Here is a 17,819-nt window from a genome sequence, read left to right as displayed (position 1 = left end):
ATGAGATCCAGAATTTACATTGATTAAATTAATGCTTCTAAATGCTGTGATAGGAAGCTCTTAGCCATCATTGAACATTGTTTAAATTATTGTCCAATAACTTGCAACACTACAAAACAGTCACAATGCTGTGCACACACATAGAAAAAAAAATTCTTAAAAACTTGTTCCAAAACACTTATTAAATAAATAAAATTAAGGGCTTATGAGTACTGGGAGGAGATCTGACACCTTAAAAGAGGTATTTCAAAGAGCATTTTTTTTAAATGTATTTGAATTGTATGATTTTGAAGGTGAGTATGTATTTCCATTTTTACCTATTGCATTCTGTAAAGACTTTTTTCATTCAGGATGCCTTTATTTAGTTTAACAAGATCTTCTTTACAGGAAATATCAGTTGTTTCAAGCATTCTATCCTGAACTTTATATTTAGTGGTACTTATAAAGTTTTTAATCACCCATTGTTTCTTTCTCTTCTTCTTTCCTCTTCCGTTTTCTTCTCTATTTTCCCTTTCCTATACTTTGACTTCCATTTCCCTTTCCTTTAATATCCACAAGTACCTTTTATGGAAGTTCAAGATTTTTCAAGATTTGGTATTAAGCATCTGGCCTGGTCATCATAAAGGTAGTCAAAGAAATATATAAATAAAAACTTGGAGAAAGAGGTATTAAAGGGTGTGTGTTTGAAATATAAATTCCATTGTAGTGGTGATGGGAAACAGAATCTGTCAAAGCTAGATCCTGGTTGCACATGATTGCTGATAGGATGCTAATCTGCTAATCAGTAATCAGTACAAGTGGCAGGATTTTTTCATTAAATATTTGATTTTTTGTCAAATCAGTATAACAGAAAAAATTGAAGAAGATTTCAAGTTAATATGGTTAATTTATCATTTGAAGTACAGATATTTTTTGTAAACCTATAGCCTAAAAATAGTACATGCATTAACTTTTTTTTTTTTTAATTACTGCATAGGTGATTTATTTTGTATGCAATTCCTGCAAGTGTGTTTCTATTCAAATAAAGATGTGGAAGGTTTACTAATAGGATAATCTATCTCAATACATTGCTTTTGTTCCAGGAATGTTTTCTTTTTTCCCTGTGTGCTCTGGTGTTATTCTGATTAAAACCAAGTTGAAGTAAGAGTGTTTTTTAAATAGATCAACTTCTAAAGAAAATCTATTCATTTTTATACCTGAAGTTTGTTAAATGAAGACCCACATCTTCTGGATTCATGATGATTCAAATCATTATAAATTATGTTGTCAATCCACAAATTCGCTCTTTTCTAGGCACTTTAGTTTACACTCCTGCTTGCTTTATTTTCATTAATTCGTAGTACTGTGTATTTTGTAACTATGATTTTCCCATGGATTACTTAACTTTTTCTGACTAGTTTTTTTTCTCAGTAGAAATAGGTATCAAAGAAAATCCCTGAATAGGGATGCTACTTTTGGTTCAGTTTGTATAGTGATATCTCAAAATCCAGCCCAGTAAAATTAAAAATTAAATACATGGAAGAAAGGAGCTTAACATGGTAATTGTGTTTTAATGTGTTATATATTAATATTAATAAAAATATTACAGCTATTTTTTGCCAAATGCATTTTTAATATCAGCTACTGAAAAATGTTTTGTAAGGAAATTAGTCATGTTAGTGAACATTAGATTATATTAATTATACCTGATCTATTATACTGTAGATCTCTATTCATGGGTTTTTATTTGTATTCACAGTTAAATAAATGGCTAATACTTTTATTCCAAAATAATGTAATAATTATACATTATAGTAAAGAGAAAGATGGAAATTCCAGGAACAGAACCATTTTATCTGATTATTAAAATGGTGACATTTGTTTCTGGTGTTTTAGGGAATTAACGTTAGATATTGTCACCAATTTATGACAATGATTTCACTGACAGTATGATTTGCTATCATTATCTTTATTTCATAGAATGTGCAACTTGAAACAGTTTTATTATTAAAATTCATTTATTTGTGTTAGCTGAATTCTGACAGTTATAGCCAGATGCTTGAATGAGTATTTATGAAATTAATTGTTATTTGTGCAAGGCAGACAGATGGAACTGAGACAGCCTGGCTGTTTCTGCATATGAATTAACATTTTGTCTATTGTGTAGCAAAATCCTTTTTTTTTATTTTTTCCCCTGTATTTCTCCCCTGTGGCAATTTCTAACTTCATTCTGTCAGTATTTCTGTGAGCTAACTGTGAGTCTCAGCTAGAAAAAAGAGGTTATATACTCTTCCTCCTACTGTGCAAACACACAGAATAAACAAAACAGTTGTTGCTCATCCCAGGCAGACAGATTTTAGGCAAAGTTCCTCATATTCTGTGACATCTACAAGAGTCTCAGACATTTGTACAGAACCTTATTACTTTATCACCTCAAGCTGCTCACTGCTGTCTTCCCATGACTTTTTCTCCTGCCCTTAAAAGAACATGAATCATCATCACAAACCTGTTTAAGCTTCATAAAAATGCTATTCATTTTTTTTTTTCCTCTGAAAGAGATTCAGGTATTTCCAGGGGACTCAGTTTTTCCTTGGGAGTAGTAAAATAGTGAGTAATAGGTGCAGCAAAGTGCTGTTAAATCAAAGCACTCCACTTATTAACATGCAGTAGTCAGGCTGCATACACCCTCTGCAGTAATAGAGATTCAGAATAAAGGGAGAGAAGTAAGAAAAAAACCCCAAACCATCCTAAAATTTGTAATGCTTCTTTGACAGAAATTTCACTCTGCCACCACAATCTCACATATATAGGAGTGAAGATGTTGTTTCAGCAACAGTGTCTCAGCTACTTTATTTCAAAATAAATTTATATCCTTCTTCAGTTAGATCTGACAGCCTCAGGGGATTGAATTTGGAACTGGAATAACATTGTTCTCTGCAGCAGATAACTCTCCAATGAGAGCAATGTAACAATGTGGTATTTTTGTTAATTAACCTCATATGAGATCCACTTTGGGATTAATGTAGAGGAACTGTACTGCAAGCTCCCTTAACCTTCTTTTCCTTGGTGATAGTATATGTAATATATCACAATTCTTAGAAGGTTTCTGAGGCAGATTACTTCAGTGAAAAGACAATTTAATATGCCAGACATTTTTCCTCTCATTCTGCTGTAATATAAAGTAACATAAACAACCTACCCTGGACCAGAGAAGCAGCTGGGGAATTTTGTTTTGGTTTTACTGACTTGGATTTATGGTACAATTTATTTCACAACAAATCTTGTGTCAGATATTGCTTTCCCATGGTTCATTTTGACAGCAGTTAAAATTCTGAGACAATAAAAGGAAGTTTTCTAGATGAAATCCTTGCAAGCAGTATTTTAAATAGTATAAAGTTCTGCATTTTTTTCTATCTAACATATTTTTGTGGGTTTTTTTCTGTACTGAGTTTTTTTTTTCAATTTATTAGATTTGTTTGCAAATTACGAGAATCTGTATAATAAAAATAAGGATTTTATACTTAATGTTGCTTAAAATTTAGGATTACCCTACTATCACATAATAGGTTAAACTTAATTTTTTATTCAGTAAAATTTAATTCTTTTCTGTTGTTGTGTTTCTTTTTAACTTCTGGTAGACGAAATTAAAAAACCCAACCAAACTAGTAACAATATTTGTGGGATATCTTGTCATAAAATAATAATAATTTTGTATTAAAGCCTTAATATAGCATACTAAACCAAAACCTGGTTTAGTATAAATACCTGGTAACTTCTTGTGTCATATTGTCCTCCAAGACTACCTTGAGACTTAAAGCCTCACTTATAAATGGATAACACTAAGCTCTGAGCTGTTGTGCATCATGTTAATTTATTAATTAACTAACCTAATTTGATAATTTATTTAATTTGGAGATCTCACAAGTGACTGCTCTGCTTTTCCCTCTTTGGAGTATTCCTTCCAGATCTACTCCTCAATCTAACTAGTCACTATGTGAATTATCCCAACAAAATCAATCCACAAAATTGAATTATCCAGTTAAATTTCACAGATACTGTGATTAGAAAGACATTATCTACTGATAAACAGCTAGAAGAAACTGGAAAATCTCCGATGATACTCTGAAAGAAAGGAATTTCACTTTCAGTATATCTGCAACTTGATATCCATCAATAATGTAAATATATGGCATGCAGTGGATTGGTTCTTTTCACATTTATGCACTAAATGTGAAAGAAATAAAAAATATATCCACTGTGCCCAGGGCTATTTTCATGTGAGAAAAAATTATTTGTATATGGAAAGATGAATAAGCTGATTTTATACTTAAATAACAGATACACACATGATAAAAAAAATTAACTGGTTTATGAATTATTTTCAGTACTTTCTTCCAATCTCAACTTCTAGAGAGCAGTAAAATTTTCATTTCTCTTAGATTACTCTTCAGTCCTGCACTTATGTCACACTCTGTGTGACAACTTCTTAATGCTAATTATTCCAAGTATTCTTTTACAAGTGGAGTATGTATTCTAATCCAGAATGGTTCTCTGTTTTCAGAAGGCCACAGTTATAATTTTTCCTACATATATAACATATACACCTGACACCATCACTGATACAAAGTGGGTCCAGTGTCTGGGTTAATTCCACAAATGTAATTGCAAACGTCATTGTATCTAGATGCATAGTGCTGTGCAGGGGACTCTAAAATATACACTGATTCTTTAAATACTGCATATATAAGAAATTTTATTCATTTCTATAGGTCCCAGGGGTGCTTATAAAATTGGATCCTTAGGTTTCATGTAGCTAACACATTTGCATTTTTTTAAATGTAGACTCCTAGTCGTGCTTTTATGTTGTTTAAATTTTAAAAACATTTAGAGTAGCACTAATATTCGGTATGCCCTAAGGTTTCTTTTCAGTGAAATTATTCAGCCTTGGAAAGTAATCATGGCTGAAAGGCAAGTCAAATACTGCTACTGCTTAGTTAAGTTTTAAATTTCATCTTAACAGAACTCAGTGATATATCTCCTAATTCTATTCTTATTCTCATGATGATACATTATTTTTTCATGACATGATTATACTTGAGAGTTCAGTATTTTTAAATCTCGTAAAATGATAAAGCTAAAGCATGCTGGAAGACATACAATTCTACTGCTCTATTTACAAGAAAAGTTATGTTTCAATGGCAAATTCATGCAAAATGCCCATAATAGAGTGTGAAATGTAGAAGTTTCTGTTTTTTCCAAATTCATTAAATCCCTTTAGCTTCACATTTAATGGGAACTCTGTTGGACTGCTGTAGAAACTAAAGAAACAGAAATTCTAATAAATCTGCACTGAAAAGAATAACAAAGAGTACAGACAGAAATAATTATGCTTTCATTGGATATGTAACTTGAAGGCCTAAAGCAACTAAAAAAAGCTTCTTATAATAAGAAAAATTAGGCTCCCTAGGGACTGTGAAAGATACTACTGGCTCTTTTTTAAGATATTACATTTCTACAACGACTTGCCAAAGGCAGAGGAAGGGTGACCTCCCTGCTCCTGCTGGCCACACTGTTCCTGACACTGGCCAGGAGCCATTGGCCTTCTTGGCCAGCAGGGCACACGGCTGGCTCATGTTCCTGTCAGCCAGTACCCCCAGGTCCCTTTCTGCCTGGGCACTGTCCAGCCACTCTGTCCCCAGCCTGTAATGCTGCAGGGGGTTATTGTGGCCAAAATGCAGGACTCAGCACCTGGACTTATTAAACGCCATCCCATTGGACTCTGCCCATCCATCCAACTGATCCAGGTCTCTCTGCAGAGCCCTCCTTCCTTCCATCAGATCAATCCATGCTTCTAGCTTGGTGTCATCAGCACATTTACTAATGAGTGACACAATCCCCTCATCCATGTCATCAATGAAGACATTGAACAGAGCTGGTCCCAGCACAGAGCCCTGAGGGACACCCCTGCTGGCTGCCCCCAGCTGGATGTGGCACCGTTCACCAGCACTCTCTGGGCCCGGCCATCCAGCCAGTTCCTAACCCAGCACAGAGTGCTCCTGTCCAAGCCCTGGGCTGCCAGCTTGTCCAGGAGTGTGCTGTGGGAGACAGCGTCAAAGCCTTGCTGAAGTCCAGGTACACAACATCCACAGCCTTTCCTGCTTCCACCAGGCAGGGCACCTGGTCATAAAAGGACTTCATCACATGTTGTTCCCACTGCTGCTCAGGGAGTGGAGTCCTTCCCCTTCTCCAGGAGGGAGACAGTTCTCCATGAACTGCACCAAACTGAGTCTGTCCCACGGGCAACAGTTCTCCATTAACTTCTCCAGCGTGGGTCACTTCCCCAGGATCAATTCTTTAAGGACAGGCTGCTTCAGTGTGGTTCCCCCCACAGGGTCACAAATCCTACCAGGAAACCTGCTCCAGCATGGGCTCCTGGAATAGGTGTGCAGGTCCCTGCCAGGAGCCTGTTCCAGCCCTCTTTCAGCATCCATCTGCTCTGGTGTGCACCTCTTCCGTGGGCTGCAGGTGGAACTCCGGTCTCCCATGGGCTGCATCTCCTTGAGCTGCACCATGGGCTGCAGGGGAATCTCAGTTCTGGGGCAACTCCTGCCCCTCCTTCTGCACTGACCTGGGTGTCTGCAGGCCTGTTCCTCTCACATCCTCAGCCTGCTCTTCTCTGGCCACAAGTACATCTGCACAGTAACTTTTTTCCTTCTTAAATACATTATCATAGAAGGCTGTGTTATCACAGGTCACTGTCACTGATGGCCTCAGACCTGGCCAGCTGTGGGTCAAGCCTGGAGCCAGCTGGGATTGGCTCTGTCAGACATGGGAGAAGCTTCTGGAACCTTCTCAGAGAAGCTACCCCTGCAGCAGCCTTTCTACCCAAAACCTGGGTGTGCAAACCCAATACATTGTGCTCAAAATCTGAATATAAGACATTGCTCCCCATCGAGGTCCTTAATTGTTGCCTACACTGACTTCACTGTTCCTTCAGAAGCATAACTTACTCAGTTACAACAATGATTTTATGCAGATGAAAAAAGGGACTATTAGCACTCAACAAAAAAGCTGATGTACTGTGATAAAACCAATGTACTGTCAGAATATGAGACTTGATATTTACAAGTGAAGAAAGCAAATTATGAATTTGTCTTTCTTTTCTTTTTATAAATTTATTACTTCGTCAAATTTTATTCCTTTTCTTTTTCTTCCCTTTAGCTATGGTTGTTCTGAGCAATTTGGAACCAAATACAACCTATGAAATCAAAGTAGCTGCTGTAAATGGAAAAGGGCAAGGAGAGTACAGCAAAATTGAGATCTTTCAGACCTTACCCGTCCGTGAGTAAAACTTGTGCTGTTAAATTATTATTTTTTTTATTATTATCTCTTGATTTGAATTATGATCCACTGTAGATAATTTTTCAGGTTTTTAATCCACTCTCCAGTGTATTATATCAGTTTTTTCATTGTGTCTCAGAAATCTTGTTTTGTTATTCCACCCTTTCAAGAAGTATGAGTGTACTTAAATTGGAGAGTTTATCCCATTATCTTACATTTTTGAGATTCAGAAAAGCCTTTATTTGATATAATGGAGCATAAACCATGAGAGATACTAGAATAAGAAATTTTTCTCATTGTTAACACTCAGAGTATTATCCACATCTAAGAAGTGAATTGGCCATTTCTGGAGACATTTCTTCACCAAATTATGGTGCTATTGTTCTGCAATTATCAAGCATCAAATGAAAATCTTAAGCTATGGAAGAAATGATGAGAATAAATTGTTTTAACTATGACTACATGCAAATGAGAAATTCTATGAAACCAGTTTTGTATTTGTACTAACTATAGGCCAGAGGTTCAGATTAAAATATTAAGGGCAAATGAAAAATATTTTCCTCAAATTATCTTTAAATAGAAACAACAGTAAATAAATTAAATAAATAGAGAAAAGAAAAGGAAAGGAACTACCAGATGGCAGTGTACAGTAATCAAACAGATATTCTGAAACACATCAGCAGCTACTGCCAGACCAGTCTGTCATAAATCTGCTGCAACAGAACTGTTTCCTGAATAGGGCATTACTCAGTGTAGCTAATACTGGAAATGAAAAATAAAAGTAATGTAACGACAAAAGAACACAAGATATTTCTGTGATATTAGATTATATTACATTATATATTATATTATATTATATTATATTATATTATATTATATTATATTATATTATATTATATTATATTAATTATTATATTATATTATTTTATATTATATTACATTGCAGTATGCATTTCTTCTGTCCCAGAACAGTAACTTGACAGCTTTCAAATTTCTTTTTCATTGAAGCATACACATATTCCAAATATATTCCAGGACGGATGAGATAATTTCCTATTACTCCTATCTGCATACTTGATGGAAAAATGACAGAAACTGAAAGACATTATACATATATATCTCTTAACATTATACATGTTATCTGGTAGAGAGCTAGATAAGTTTTGTGTTGTGATCTAAGTAAGTTTATCCTTACTTTAATAAGAACTAAACACAGTACAATTATTTCTAAAGGAACAGTATCTGTCTGGTGAAATGCACATTTACAGGTATTTTGAAGATAAGACACTTCAGTATATGTTCATTTAGGACCTCTTTTTAAGAAAATGTAATGGGCATTGCATATAGAAAAAATAATCTGTGGCTTTTTGACTAGGAAAGAGTCTGAAAGTGGTCTTTAATCTTATCTGTCTGGTGAAATGCACATTTACAGGTATTTTGAAGATAAGACACTTCAGTATATGTTCATTTAGGACCTCTTTTTAAGAAAATGTAATGGGCATTGCATATAGAAAAAATAATCTGTGGCTTTTTGACTAGGAAAGAGTCTGAAAGTGGTCTTTAATCTTTGATTTCATGTTTAAGACTACCTTTATTTTCTTATTATAACTAAGACATTTGGTTTTAGATTTGAAAATATTATTTTTTTACATTTATTCTTAATATTGACTTCTCTACATTGTTAATATAAGATAACTTTTACTCTAATTTGACTTGGCACATTTATTGGAGAGTAAGTTTACTTTAAATTGAAAAACTGTATTGCAATTTAGACATCTGACAGAGGATTAAAGGTAATGCTTAAGTTATGGATGCTTACTTGTAAGAGAGTGTCTGGCTTGCTGAATTGATGACTAAATGATTTTGGAAAGAAATTCCATTTAAAAGTTTTGAAGTCAGAAGGTCTCAAAGATATGAATATTTCTTTCATACTTCACATAATTTTATTTCCTTGCATGAGGAATCTCCATTAGAACATACTTCAAGCACAGTATTTCACATTCTTATAAAGGCTGTTTTGTAGTGCCTGGAATGGTCATATTGACTTTAAGATTTTGATTAATATTATTATAGACAAGTTCCTAGCTGTAATTTAAGAGTTATCTCACTGCTTATTTATTATTATTATTATTGTGTACTGTTTGTTTCCTTATTTAGGGGAGCCAAGCCCTCCTTCAATTCATGGACAACCAGAGAGTGGCAAGAGTTTTAAACTTAGCATAACTAAACAAGATGATGGAGGTGCCCCCATACTGGAATATATTGTCAAATACAGAAGTGTAAGTATTTCAGTTAATCAAAATAAGTGAAATTATGCTTGTAAATATCTGCTTTTGATGTAGAGAAAATTGTTGATATTATTTTAAATTTACCAAAGTGGTTTGCATTCCAGAAAATAATTTTAAAAAACAAAAACAAACCCATATAGTATGTTTTCTTTTGGAACTAAGTTGCAGCTGCCAGCATATAAAATAAAAATTGAAAAAAAAAAAAAAAAAAAGCACTCAGCTATTCCTAAAGGTATACTGAAAATTCATGTTATCAAGAAAACTATATTCTTTTTTGTTTGTATAGGTAAAGTGGGACATTCGTGTTCACCTTTTGAACTTACAATAAATTAGCAAACATTAAAATTACACATTTAAGGTTGTTTGAACAGCAATTTTTTAATCTATTATAAATGCGTTTACTTTGATAGAAAGCTATATTGGAGTGCTTCATGTCAATAGTAAATGACATTAATCAGCTTATCATGTTTCATATATTTTATCTGCCTGAATTCCAAGTCTCATCTTCCAAAAGCCATTGGCACATTGTTGGGAATTTCATAAGTTTCAGGGCACACATCTGTTCTTAGACAGCCACTGGGCAGAGGTTTTTTGCTTTCTGCCTTCTAGAAAGCTCTGTTTTGGTGTTCTTTCATCAAACCTGGCAAGTTTAGAAAACAGGATTTTCTGCAGTATATAATATATTTTTAAAAAATTGTGTGAGTTTTTTATTATTAATAGTGCAGCTAAAATACATTTCCTGATGTGCTGTGTTTAGAAGAGATTGTGTTGAAGAAGTAGCTGCAGAGCTGGCAAAAGTGATGTGTTTCATTCCAGTGTAAATTTTTTAAAAATTTCCTTGTGCAGTACTTTTATTGAGTAGACCCATTTTACCAGAGTTTTACAGCAGAATTTCATGTCCATGAAGAGACTAGAAAATTGGGAATGTAACACTGGATATCTAGGCATGTTAAATGGAAGGTAGTGAGGAATTTATTTATTCACAGAAAGAAGCAATTTTTGAGAAAGTGACTGTAGAACCTGTTGGAATGTTACCAAAAGGAAAAGACAGTTCCTTAACTTGTAATAGGTTTTTGTCACATTTCCTAATATTTACTATGATTTAACTTTTTGGTAATGGTCTAAGGATTATCCATATGCTAAACCTGATACGTAAAACTATTCTCCTTTGCTAAATTTTACCAAAGAAGATTAATAGTGCAAATTAGTTGAGAAACATTTGGTAGCACTCTTAAGAGTAGTCTGGGCCAATGACCAGCAGTTATTCTGCTATCACTGATCCCTAAATCTTAATTGACCTTCTTAAATGACTTTCCATCCAGTGAATACAGTTGACATAAAAGTAATAGCAAAGAAGACGAGGGTAGTAAAATATGCAATACAAGATAAAAATGAAGTTTTGCAGGATTGAACTTCCTAGTTGGATTACAATGCCTTTAATATCTACCACTGAGTACAAAATAAACAGTTTGGATACAACACATTCATGCAGCATATGGAATTTAATCTTTTTTTATGATTAAAATAAGATAAATTCTTTTGGTTCTATCCCAAAAAGTTTTTGGAAATCTAATTTTGATCTTGTGTTTTTACTAAGGTACGATATTATAGTATAAAAAATTACTTTTTCTGTGTGGTGTTGGAAGGTAAATGTGCAGTTTAAGCAGTAACTGGAAACTTAAAAGGTTGAAGAATGCTTTTCCTTGGACCTCGAACTCCTTGAACTTCCAACTGAAAAAGCAATTTGACTAAATTAAAGGCCTTTCTACAACAAAAGAAGCAGAATATTTTTTGTGTGTTTTAATCAGCAAGAATGAATGCTATTTAAGGTTCATAATTATCTGTTGACTGCTTCTCTTCCATCTTCCCCATTGGCCATGTTTAATTAGCTTTCTTATAACTCTTGCCAGCCTCATTATTAGCACCTGGACCAATGTATTTGCTTGCATGTTTGAAGAGTATATTTGATAACAACCCATACATCAATGGCTTTTTCTTCAGAAAGTTAATTCAGCCATGTATAAGTTTTATACAGATTTTTATTATTTTTTTTTTAACTGGAGGAAGGACAGCCTTTAATATATTAAAGCAATATTACAGCCTGGTTGAGGGCAAACAGTAATTTTTTTCCTGGAAATCCAGTATTTAATTCTGTTGAATATTCCTTTCCTAGCATCAGTTTCTTGATATTATGGGCAGGAATTACTGTCTACAATCAGACTACAGCAGCTTGACATTTTCTTCTGTATTCCAGAGTGTTAGGTACTATGCAATTTTTATGATTAGCAGCCTCAATTTTTTTCATGCTGTTGCACTAAGAAAGTTGAGACAGCCTGACAAAGCTTCACTGGTGGAGTCTGAGGCTGATGGCACACATTGACTTCAAACTTACCTTAGGAAAGAATAGGAAGGGAGAGATTAAAACAAGGGAAAATTGTTCCCCGGTAATCAGCTGGAAAGAGCAGTGATGGGAATTCTCTAGGAAAGCGTCCTGTCTGGTGCCAGAGATGACAGCCAACCACACTTCTCAGAGGAACTCCTTAATATTCTTTTCATGGGGGCCAACTCAAACCTCCCTTTGGTTCTTCTGCTTATGGTGCTTCCAAAGTTGGTTGGGACACACATGATGGCGTTTCACATCAGATGTGAAGCTTTATCCATGTAAATTATGGAAATGTGTACTGAGTTGGTAAGTGGCTGTTATCTGATGGGGCATTTACCAAGTACCAGAGTAATAAATTAAAATCAAGAGGAGAGTGTTGATGAGACAAGGGGGGCCAGGAGGAAGGAGCAGTTGGAATACAGGGGAGAGGCTGTCACAGCAGCCAGGACAGACAGACAAGAGAAAGGCAGGCCACAAAGCAGCCTTTGGAAAGTATTGACACTGCTTAAGCTTACTTCATAATGCTTAAAAAGAAAGTTCTGAATAGGTGTCTTAACATTTCTATACTGCCAGGTCACAGAATGCCAGCAGTAAGCTACAAAAAAAAAAGTGTGGTGAGGGGAAGAGGGTTGTTTTTGTTTTTTCCTGTCAGGGAAAATGTTAGGGAACATTTGGAATTAGAACAGAATAATAAAAATAATTCTCTTTTATGATTATGAACCTTTTGATAGAAGCAAGAAAAATTACTAAAGTGACTGGTTTTTACAGGCCTAAAGCTTGTTCACCTCTTTTTGACCTGTGACAGGATTACTGTTAATGTCCTGAATTTTGGCAGATAAGAGTTGACAGTTTATGTGCTTTGCTCTGAAGCACGTTCTCTCTTTTTTGACTGTGTTGATGTGGGACATATTAACTTTGTTCCTTAATGGTGGGTTCTACAACAAATTTTATAGATATAGAATAATTTAAAAGAGATTATTTCTCATTTACTCCCACTCTGAGCTACCTACCACGAAACAGGTAAATGCTTTTGCATCTCTAGGTTCCTGTCTACCTGCCGGATCCTCTGACTTTGTGTGTATTTTAACACCATGTACATTTTACCAGCTGTTTTGTGCTTGGTTCAGTATTTGCCCCTGTACTTTATTACCCTTATTACCAGACCTAGAAATCCCTAACCTGATGTAATTAATTCTTGTGAAGTCACTGCTTTAAATGATTGGATTTTCTTCTGAGAGGATTTCTTGATATTTTTCCTGCCAGCTTTCAAGACAGTGTAGTGTCTGCTGTCCATTTTTTCATCACAGGGACCACCATCATAAGTCTGCTTGAGCTGAGCTTTCAGCTCGACAATTTAGAGAGGATGGGGAATAAGGGAGGAGTTGAAGGGGATTAATCACTTTTTCTCACTTTTTATGAGATCCCAGAGAATGTGATTTAGGATACAATGTAGAATGACCATTAAATAGAGAGATGGTATTTTCCAGACTAGTAAACTGCTGCCTAAAAAATGAATTGGCTTTACTTCCACTGTTGTCAGGTGTGCCCTCAATTTTGAGAAGCAAGCCATGGTAGACTGGAGTTTACATTGTTTTGTTTAGTTTTTGGTTGTTTTTGTGGATTTATTTGTTTCAGTGGAGGTGGGTTTGTTTTTGTTTTTGTCAGGGTATTTAGGTGGTTAGGTTACAGCTGTCTTCAAAACCTAGCTCTTAGACTCTTCTTAAATAAATTTGGATGATGCTTATACTATGAAAAAAAAATGGAGCCAAAACTACATAAAGCCAATATATACACATTTAAGAAATAATGATGTGAGGATTTTGTGTAGTTAGTTTTTTTTGTGTGTTAATATAAGGCTGAAGAGTAATGGAAGTGGGCAGTGAAATCCCCAGAACTGCCAGTCACTAACTAAGTTGTAAGTGGCCTTGTGTAAAGGAGTATTTCTGCATAATATCAAACAAAATAAGATGTAAATAAAGGAACAGTTTCATCTCTGAGGTTGCAGATCCCATCACAATTTCTGTAAATGCGAATTTGTTGCTTGATATTAATGATTATTAAAGACATTTATGTTAATTCATCCCCCAACCTAGACTACTGTTTGTAATTTAGAAGTTTCATTCCTTTTGTTGTAGAACAGTGTGCATATGTAGAGCTTTCTATAAATTTTAAGTATTAATAACAGAACAACCTAATAAGGTGCAAAGTGATCTGTTATGGTTCTCTCTTCTGCTCCTTAAGCTACAATTGAAAGGGTTCTACATTAAACAGGGATATTTTTGGGAAGATTTACCTGGCAGACCCATGATTCGTGTTCTCATCCCTCTTTTTCCATTTCTACACTTGTAGTAAATCAAACATGGACACATTACTGAGCTCTGCTTAGGGGAAAGTACTTGAAAATGCAATATAGCTGAAATAACAGCTATAATGAAGGACATAGAAGTTATTTTCCTTTTTTTTGTTTGTTTTTTTTTGGGGGTTTGTTTGGTTTGATTTGGTGGTCTTATTTTTGGGTTTTTTGGGGGGGGTGTGTTTGTTTGTTTGTTTTATTTTCCATCTTTATGGAGCTATAAGCAGTACTCTGGAAGATCTAATCTCTGTCTTTAGAACACACCTTGCTCTCCAGACACTTTATTTCTCTTCCTCCTAACTTGTGTTTGTCACTTTTTAAAAACTTTTCTGTCTTCACACTCAGGTTTTGGACTTTGTTTCATTTGTCTCAATTCACCCATTTGGTTTCAGTTTCAACTAAAATTCTGGCATCTCTGTCATAGCATATGCATGACAGAGGTATCTTGTGATACTTCAGCTCATTCACTATTTTTCACCTTACCAAATTGTGGAACACCTGCCTTTCCCCTTGTTCTTCTGTCTTCAGAAGTGCAGCTTTATTACATTCATCAGATAGATTTTTGCACTTTTTTTTCAAAATATAATCAAATCTCTGTTTTCAATACTGTCTTTTTCTGCAGCAGCTGTGTTAGCTTGAATCTTTAGTTTCCAACTTTAGTATATTTTTTTGTCTTTCTATGTTTCTGAAACCCTTGGGAATTCCCTGGTATATTCACATGGCATCCGTGCACAATACTGAAACTATGTAGGGAACTTCTGATTCATGTTGATATTCTTTAAAATCTAGCTGTATTTTTTGTAACTCCTCTCATACCTCACCAATTTCAACAGCTATTAAAGTACAGTGCTACATAACACTGCTATTCCTAATATCACTAAGGAGTATTTCCATATGCATTTTGCAATCAGTATTAGCTCCTTCTATTTCAGCAGTGCTATGCAAAAATGTAGCTTATAAAAGGAGTTTAGTATAGTGACAATGTGAGTGGATTCACTCAGGTGATTGCAATAGAAAGGATATGGGGAAAATATCCTTTACAGGAAATACTGCTTTCACTATATGATGAACAAACTGGTTTTACTCCAGTGTATATAGGTTTTTTTTCATTGTTTGTAACTGACCTACCATTCTGATGTTTTTCATTAGTCTATCACTGCACCAGGTAGGAATTTTCACCTGGATGAAAATATTCCTGAAAAGAGGTTTTGTTGGATTTTACTCATTCTCAGAACTATCACGTGACAATACCAATGCTAATGCAGACAAAGCAAGAAAGTTTATGAAAAGGTGAAGTCAGTATGGAAAAATCCTCAGCCTCAGAGCTGATAACAAATAAATTATTGCAGCAATGCACACAAGGGAATTTAGTGTATCCTTTATTTTCTGAAGACTGGGGACAAATAAAAAGTAAGTCATAGAGAACATGATTGGTCCCTGAAATCTCTAAATTAGTTGCTATTTTCTCTGAAACCTGTATCAGTGAAGAGCAAGATGCTTCAGCAAAGAGCCTAACTATAAGCTGCTGAGTAGTGTGCAGCTAAGAAGTTATACTTGCAGGTATTATAAGTTTGTCTGGCTTTAAATTTTCCCATATGGTTTTTACCCACTGATTGGGTCTGTGTTGCTGTAGTGGCTGGATGGCCAGCACCAGTCTCTCAAGAGATATTTGAGCCATGTTATTGTACCTCAGTCTTGTAAGGGTAGGATTGCATGGATTCCTGCTGACTATTATTGGTTGTCCTTTGAACAAGATTACTTTGTTTTTTGACAATATCTATTGTTTTATCCTTCTACCTATTAATTATTGCGTAATTTCTATTTGTATAAATAATTAAATGTATTGTGCACTCAAAGTAGCGATTGCAAAGGTAAGAACTCCAAATTTATGAAATGCCAGAATTAAGTTTGCAATTTAAGTCCTCATTTTTTCTCTATGTATAGATGTCTTAATTACCTGAACTAGGAGAAATTATGAGAATCCTTTTTTGTCTAGAACACCATCCTAAGGATTTTCATGTATCCTCTCACAGGTGCAGACATAGTACTTCATATTTTCTCAATGATGTTTATATTCTTCATACAACCTGGTTTTCAAAAAAAACAGGTTGTATGAAGAATATAAACATCATTGAGAAAATATGTTTATATTCTTCATAAAACCTGGTTTCCATATTGCTACAATTAATGTATATTTTGTTAAATAACTAATGTGTGATATAAACACAGCTGGACTCATGAACAATTCAAGAATGGGTTTAATGGCAAGTTTATTTGAATGAATATTGATCAAAAGGTAATTGAAATGTCTGTATAAAATAAACTTCTTACATAATTTATTTTTAGCATTTTATTATATAAGTGATTAGCCTGCTGTTCTATAAAATAAAACCCAGTATTTGAGCAAAGAATAAATTGAAGCCAAAAAGTTTAAAAGGATTGACCACCAAATTCTCTAAATCCACATTGTGGAAACGTGATAAGGAGTAGTCAAAATTACAAAAAGCCTAAGTACTTAGAACTCCAAAATTAGATTAGCGTTCATAACCTCTGTAAAGGCAGTTCCATATCTTTGTGCATCATGTGCATACAGACTTTAAACAAATAACACAAGAGAATTGAAGAGAAAGCAGGGATAATTGAAACAAATACTTTCTTCTTTACAGAAAGATAAGGAAGACCAGTGGCTAGAGAAAAAAGTACAGGGTAGTAGAGACCACATCATCTTAGAGCACCTTCAATGGACCATGGGTTACGAAGTACAAATTACAGCTGCCAACAGACTGGGTTATTCTGAACCAACATTGTATGAATTCAGCATGCCACCAAAGCCCAACATTATTACAGGTAAGTTAATTTCATCGTGTTTTCTCTCTATGAATTATTCCAACTCAGGGTACACTGTGTATAGTTGAGCATACCGTAACTGAAGTCTTGGACTGGAAAAACATGAGGTCCCAGATTTTATTATCAACAAAAAAATTTATTCAGGACCCTTAAATGGGACTCTGTGTCCCACTTTTCTCTTAGTAATAAAGTAATTTTTGAGTATAGAAGAAACATTGATTCTTCAACCCTGTTGATGACACTCAACAAAAAATACCATATTTAAGATACACCTGCTTTTCAAGTTGCCTTGTACTGCCTGTTGTCTGGTTAAGCCAGTTATTTTCTAGAATTCTTCATTTAATTCCCATCTCTACATGTGCTTTTAGCTAGACATGTAATAAAAGCATTTATTTTAGTGTCTGATGAGGTTAAGACTTCAAATAGTCTTGTTTAGATATTGTCTGAATGATTCACCCTAACATAGTGACCAAGCAGTCTTCTATGAGACTGATTAGAACATTTGAAATCTACAGAAACTTTGTTCTTATTTTTAAGTCTGTAAATAGGAAGGTTTGAAATTCCATTCAAGAAAAACTGCATTTTAGTTAAGAGTGAGTGTATGAGTTTTAATACTTCCCAGTATAAG

The 17,819-nt window shown here is 34.5% G+C and overlaps 1 protein-coding gene across 2 annotated transcripts in view; it reads left to right on the top strand.

Moving 5' to 3' along the window:
- Positions 1–17,819, top strand: part of NCAM2 (neural cell adhesion molecule 2) — a 274,685-nt gene that overhangs the window by 218,933 nt on the left and 37,933 nt on the right. For both annotated transcript variants that reach the window (XM_036394284.2, XM_036395044.1), the window contains exons 13-15: positions 7,201–7,320; positions 9,478–9,599; positions 17,011–17,191. In XM_036394284.2, coding sequence (XP_036250177.1) covers positions 7,201–7,320; positions 9,478–9,599; positions 17,011–17,191 — 423 coding nt within the window. The remainder of the gene's footprint in view (positions 1–7,200; positions 7,321–9,477; positions 9,600–17,010; positions 17,192–17,819) is intronic.

The sequence above is a fragment of the Molothrus ater genome, chromosome 2 (genome assembly GCF_012460135.2).
Source record: "Molothrus ater isolate BHLD 08-10-18 breed brown headed cowbird chromosome 2, BPBGC_Mater_1.1, whole genome shotgun sequence".
Lineage (NCBI taxonomy): Eukaryota > Metazoa > Chordata > Aves > Passeriformes > Icteridae > Molothrus > Molothrus ater.
This window is presented reverse-complemented; position numbering and strand designations above follow the sequence as displayed.